Source organism: Solanum tuberosum, unplaced genomic scaffold (genome assembly GCF_000226075.1).
Source record: "Solanum tuberosum cultivar DM 1-3 516 R44 unplaced genomic scaffold, SolTub_3.0 scf00227, whole genome shotgun sequence".
NCBI lineage: Eukaryota > Viridiplantae > Streptophyta > Magnoliopsida > Solanales > Solanaceae > Solanum > Solanum tuberosum.
This window is the reverse complement of record NW_006239150.1, coordinates 923,725-930,409: the sequence shown is the minus strand read 5'-3', so window position 1 is coordinate 930,409 and position 6,685 is coordinate 923,725. Positions and strand designations below refer to the sequence as shown.

Below are 6,685 nucleotides of genomic sequence, written 5' to 3'. Positions count from 1 at the left end.
AAGTTGTCTGAAAAATACTTCAACTTTGGCCGAAATTGTTGTTATGATACCAAATTTTATGGAAGACATTTTACCCCTGCACTATTTAATAACGTATTTTAAAGGTATATATGTGCTCACGTGGACACGTTACTATTTATAATTATGCAATATTTATGATATCCACGTGGGCACATATATACCTTTAAAATATACTATTAAATAGTGCAAGGGGTAAAAGGTCCTTCCAAAGTTCGGTATCGTAACAACAATTTCGGCCAAAGTTCAAATATATTTCAAACATTTTCCCCTAAATATTATAATAAAATATTCACTTTATTTGATATTTCTTTTTATAAAATATTAATTAAACTAGTAAAAATTAAGATCAGTAATATATATTCTTTCTACTATATTATAAAAGTTGGGCCTAAACTCTCTTTTATAGAATATATATATATATATATATAATATAGTAGTATAAGGGAACTAGAATTCTAAATTTATTTTATCAAATTAGTTTAATATTATATATTACTGATCTTAATTTTTACTAGTTTAATTAATATTTTATAAAAAGAAATATCAAATAAAGTGAATATTTTATTATAATATTTAGGGGAAAATGTTTGAAATATATTTGAACTTTGGCCGAAATTGTTGTTACGATACCGAACTTTGGAAGGACCTTTTACCCCTTGCACTATTTAATAGTATATTTTAAAGGTATATATGTGCCCACGTGGATATCATAAATATTGCATAATTATAAATAGTAACGTGTCCACGTGAGCACATATATACCTTTAAAATACGTTATTAAATAGTGCAAGCTGTGAAAGGTCCTCCATAAAATTTGGTATCGTAATAGCAATTTTGGCCAAAATTGAAGTATTTTTCAGACTTTTTTCCCTAATATTTATAATAATTAGTGTATAATTTCAAGGCTAAAATAGCCGAGCAAAATTGACATCATTCCTAATATATACGATGACATATTTAAACTAATAAAATTAAGTAATATTTATGTATCTTTATTGTAAGACCATAAAAAAAATTAATTACTTTTTTAAACTCCGTCTCTAATCAAAATCAGAACAAATTAAAATATGGAGAATTTATAATATTTAAATGCAACATAAACTTGTACAATGTATACATATACACTTAGCTTGAGGCTTAACCCCTAGCAATCATTTTCCCTCAAGCTTGAAGCTTCTTCTTCTTCAAGAGAATTATCTCAATAATATTAATGGAGATGTTGTTTTCAAAATCAAGAAGCTTAAATCATTTTCTACAATATTGGAGAACTAGAAAATGCTGGCACCAATACTACACCAAAAAGTCTGCAGTCATTTCCATACAGCAGAGATGTTTTGAGTCCATCAAAGCTGGAGAGCTGCAACTTGATAACTATGATGAAGATGATCAGGTAAGATCTCACGCACAATTTTATTTCTTAACTAAGTCCACCATGTAAGTGTCATGTTGGATGATGACTTCCACCCGGACTATCCTACGATCTTCTTGTGGCCTTTGCCATAGGCAAAATATTGCCGTTACCCAACAACTCCCCTTCCAACACATGTCTCATGCAACATGTAGTCATTCAGAATCGAATCTATGATATTGACTCTGATACCACTTATTAGGATCAATTGCTTATCATTATGCCAAAAGTTATAACTGATAGCAAATGCAAGACTTTATTTATTTCTTAACTAAGTCTACCATACAAGCGCGCCATGTTGGATAATGACTCCTACTCCGGCCACACTGTTATGATCGAAATAATTAGGTGTCATGCGGAAGCTAACAAAGCAAACCTCAAAAGACCATGTGTAAGAAGACAAACGAGAAATATACCAAAAGACAAAGATTTAACGTGGTTCGGTCAACCGACTTACATCCAAAAAGGAGATGAGCAATCCACTATATAAATATGAGAGTACAAAATATAGAGAGAAATAACCTCAACTAATTCACTCGAAATACAAGAAGGTTCACACAAGTGATAACATATCACTTATATCCCACAAATTCTCCCCCAAACCAAAACTCTCAAAGCCCGGCCCTTAAGACTACATTGTGAATGTTGATTAAGTTAGAAGGAACAAACCTTTATTTATAGAATCCTAAACCTTTTCCTACAAGAAAAGAACTAGCAACTTCTTAACCTTTTCCTAGGAGGAAAATCTATGTATGATAAGAAACTCAGGACAATTAACTCAACACACACCAATCCTCTCGTGGGCGTTGCCAGAAAAGGATATTGATGTTATCCAACATCCTAATAACTATACACTCCAACTTGTCTCCATTGTATCTCGTGGACACTCAACACTAATGTGACATAAATTTTGGAGTTGCGCATCTAGATGAGCAATTTTTAAGTTGAAGTATTTAACTAACACATTAAAAGTGAGTTAAAGTGTCTAAACATGCATACTCGAAATTGAAATATTTATTTGTTAATTTTAAAATCAAATCTAAATGTTTATTTATAAATCATGCCAAAAAATATATATTACGCATTTATATTTGGTTACTCTTAAAAGAGTTATAGTGACATGACAAGTTCACCGCCAGATATTGAAATTATTTTTGATATGTTTTAATTACATATTTAACTTACGATTTACATGTTAAAAGAATTTATTTCTTTTAATTTTTTTATGTAATTATAAATGCTATAATATGAAAGCAAAAAATATGACAACTAAAATAACCAATTCCAATTTATTTTGGAGTTATTATTATTATAGCATATAAAATGAAACGGTTAGGAGGGACTTAGGCGCACTTGATAATATCAATGGCTATATAAAGTATTAAATAATTTATAGTATTGATATTTCATGTCTTCACACAAAACTTTAAGATAAATTTAAAATATTAAAAAAATTATGATGATTAAGTAGAAATTATTGTACAGAATGTATGCTACATTCTTTACTGTTTTCTCTAACATTAAATAATGCATTATGACAATGCAAACTTTTATTCAGTGATGTGATTTGCTACATGACACAAATTTACTCGTTTATTTAATTCCACAAAGGAGGTATTTTGTCTCTTTCAATTATGTAGTGAATTATTTTTGTGGTTTTGACGTCTAACTATATTTCGCATTCCAATTACACGAATTATTTATTGTAATTTTAAAAATTATGTTAAATTATTAAAATTTTAAGAAAAAAATATTTATTTATTTCGTTTTATCCTTAGTAATAATTGTTCTTGAAGATTACAAGCACTTCAGTAAATTAATTAATACTTAATGAAAAGAGATTATATCTTAAGATATAAATTATAATAAAATCGTTTTAAAAAAAATCTTAATTAATTTTTTTTAAGAGACGTGTACAAGAAAAACTCGAAAAATAATTTGATACAGGTTATCCCTAACTTATCATTTGACATCTTACAAGCACTTTTGTATTGATCAAGTTTTACATATTCATCTTTTATATCTTTTGTAAATTTTCTAATATCTTCCCAAAAATATGTTATCTTTATTCTATTTTTGTAATTCGTCATTTTTATGTAAAAAGTACTCTTAAATTATATTTTTCTTAAATAACTTCGAAAAATATTTCAGTACTTTTTTTAACATAAAAGTGTTTACCATCACCAAGCTTGTTTGCCCAAGTTTCCAATTTGCTTATTTCAAAAAATATTGTTTTCCCAAGTGCATGCTTTTGGACATTAAAATATTATTTTGGCTAATCCTTTCAAGAAATGCTTTATCAATATTAAAACAATAATTTGAGCTAGGACACGTTTCAAAATATTTTTGAAAAAAAAATAGTTTTTCAGCTTCTGAAAATTAATTTATGCTACTATTCGAAAAACTTATTTATTCCTTAACAACACCTTAATTTTCTAAACTAAAGCACTTTTTAAAGAAAAAGCATTTTACTTCCTCAAAACTTGGCTAAATAGACTATAACTCCTTATTTTCATATTCAATACTTCTATCCAAACATGCATGTTTTTTTGTTATTTATAAAATCAAAGTTTAACACTTCTAAAGTATTTCTCAACACATTAATACTTACACTATCGATCATTGAGGATTAATACTTAAGCTCAGAGGGTGGTCCCCATTTTCGTGTAACTATTTTTAATCAACTAACACACGCGAACTCTTACTATTGAGTCAGCAAACCTTGAATTTCCCTGGAGGAAGGGTTCCAATTACAACTCAGATGAAGTTTATCTCAGAGTCATTTGAAAAGAGGCTACCTTGCTATCGAGTCCTTGATGCTGATGGCTATCTAATTCCGGGCAGTATATTTGAGCAGGTATACGACTCAACATATTTAATTTTTCATAAATTCAAATTTGTGTTTTCGTCTTTTTAAGTAGAAAATTTGTTAAATTTGAACTATTTTTAGAACTTTCTTACTATCAAATATGGAATGACAGTATAAAAATAATGTAACACGTGTTCAAGTAGATGGTGAAACGATTAATAATCCGTAAAATTGTAAATATTCACAATCATATGTATTAACATTGTACATCAAATTATGTTAGGTGAAGAAAGGACTAGCAGTAAATATTTATTCAACTATGGTAGCACTTCAAATAATGGACACAATTTTTTATGAAGCACAAAGGCAGGGGAGGTTATCTTTCTACTTAACAAGTACCGGAGAAGAAGCTATTAACATAGCTTCTGCTGCTGCACTCACTCCAGATGACATTGTGTTGCCTCAGGTACAAATAATTAAATTTGTCTTCCTAGCTCCCGTCGATGTGAGTTCTTGTGAAAGATCAGCCTTACTTTATATTCAGAACAAGAAAATTTGCTTTGAGCAGCTCTTAGTTCCGTTTGCTGGTCCCATGACTTATTTCATCTCGATGTTTAATTTAAAAGATATTATATTCACATACTCGTTTTCATAAAGTGGCCAAATTAGTATGGTGCTGATTTTGACTCTTTTGGGAGACAATTTAGTCCTTTCAATCAAGAATATCATTCAATGGCGCGGAACATAAAAAGATTGAAGTTTCTTGTTATATGTATTGCAGTATAGGGAACCAGGAGTTCTTTTATGGCGCGGTTTCACTCTTCAAGAATTTGCAGACCAATTATTCGGAAATAAAGATGATTATGGAAAAGGCAGGCAAATGCCTATACATTATGGTTCTAATAAGCACAATTACTTCACTGTTTCCTCTCCTCTCACGTATGATTTTTTCAAATCCTTTTCCCTAATTTTCCAAGTATCACATTTAGAATTACGCACGATTCACAGCTGCAAATTTCCTTTTTGGTTTCAGCACGCAACTTCCTCAGGCTGCTGGTGTGGCATACTCTCTGAAAATGGATAAAAAGGAAGCTTGTGTTGTGGTTTATTTTGGTGATGGTAGCACCAGTGAGGTGATAAAATCACGCATATTTGATTTCTCAGATGGTCACTTAACTAATACGTACTATAGTATTATCTTAGAATATTACTTTCTTTGTAAAAAAAAAATGACTATGAGATAATATAACTATTAGTTGGGTCATCATATGAGAAATCAACGCTATTATTGACATGATTTTCTTCCTTAGATGGAATTAAACTTCTTTCTATTTGCAGGGTGATTTCCATGCTGGTTTGAATTTTGCAGCAGTAATGGAATCCCCTGTCATTTTTCTTTGCCGCAACAATGGATGGGCCATTAGCACTCCTGTAACAGAACAATTTCGAAGTAAATAACAAGCTTATTAATTCAATAATTTCGCCATTTTTAGAGTCTCTACTTTACAAAACACAAAATATTGAAATGTCTCGTATTCATTTCAATTTCAGGTGATGGAATTGCTATTAAGGGCCAAGCATATGGGATCAGAAGCATTCGTGTTGATGGCAATGATGCTCTAGCTGTTTACAGTGCTATTCACGCTGCACGTCAAATGGCAATAAAGGAGCAAAGACCAATATTAGTTGAGGTGAAATTTAACTCCTCTGTTACTACTTCTTGTTCATATTGTTAGGACCGAAAATAATTAGGTGTAATGCGGAAGCTAACAAAGCAAACCTCGAAAGACCACGAGTAAGAAGACAAATGAGAAATATACAAAGACACAAAGATTTAATAAGGTTCGGTCAATCGACCTACGTCCACAAAGGAGATGAGCAATCCACTATATAAACATGAGAGTACAAAATATAGAGAGAAATAATCTCAACCAATTCACTCGGAATAGATGGGAGGTTCACACAAGTGATAACGTATCAAGCTTGTGACCCACAAATTCTCCCCCTAACCAAAATTCTCAAAGCCCTTAAGACTACATTGTGAATGCTGATTAAGTTAGAAGGAACAAACCTCTATTTATAGAGTCCTAAACATTTTCCTACAAGAAAAGACTAGTCAAAATATTAAAACCTTTGCCTAAAGGAAACTTATTTATGGTAAGAAATCAGGGCAATAACCCCAACAAATCTCCCCCTTGGCCTGAATTTCTGACAAAGTAAATTTGTCCATCTTCTTCACATAATCTTTAGGATCTTGCATCACTTCTCCATAATCTCCTCCATCAAATCTACGTCTCGACACAGAGAACCTCTCTGAAACAATTTCTCCAACAAAAATCTTCATTACTGTCAAAAAGGTTGCGACTAGAACTACACCCGCCAAGATGAACACCCATCTCTAACATGACTCCATCATTGAACCATGGCTCTGATACCACTTGTTAGGA

At 30.9% G+C, this 6,685-nt stretch overlaps 1 protein-coding gene across 1 annotated transcript in view; it reads left to right on the top strand.

The window, feature by feature from the left end:
* The first annotated feature begins 1,231 nt into the window (after positions 1-1,231).
* Positions 1,232-6,685, top strand: part of LOC102587744 (2-oxoisovalerate dehydrogenase subunit alpha 1, mitochondrial-like) — a 6,806-nt gene continuing 1,352 nt past the window's right edge. The window contains exons 1-7 of the mRNA XM_006356656.2: positions 1,232-1,411; positions 4,146-4,286; positions 4,522-4,704; positions 5,020-5,177; positions 5,272-5,371; positions 5,577-5,688; positions 5,790-5,929. Coding sequence (XP_006356718.2) covers positions 1,232-1,411; positions 4,146-4,286; positions 4,522-4,704; positions 5,020-5,177; positions 5,272-5,371; positions 5,577-5,688; positions 5,790-5,929 — 1,014 coding nt within the window. The remainder of the gene's footprint in view (positions 1,412-4,145; positions 4,287-4,521; positions 4,705-5,019; positions 5,178-5,271; positions 5,372-5,576; positions 5,689-5,789; positions 5,930-6,685) is intronic.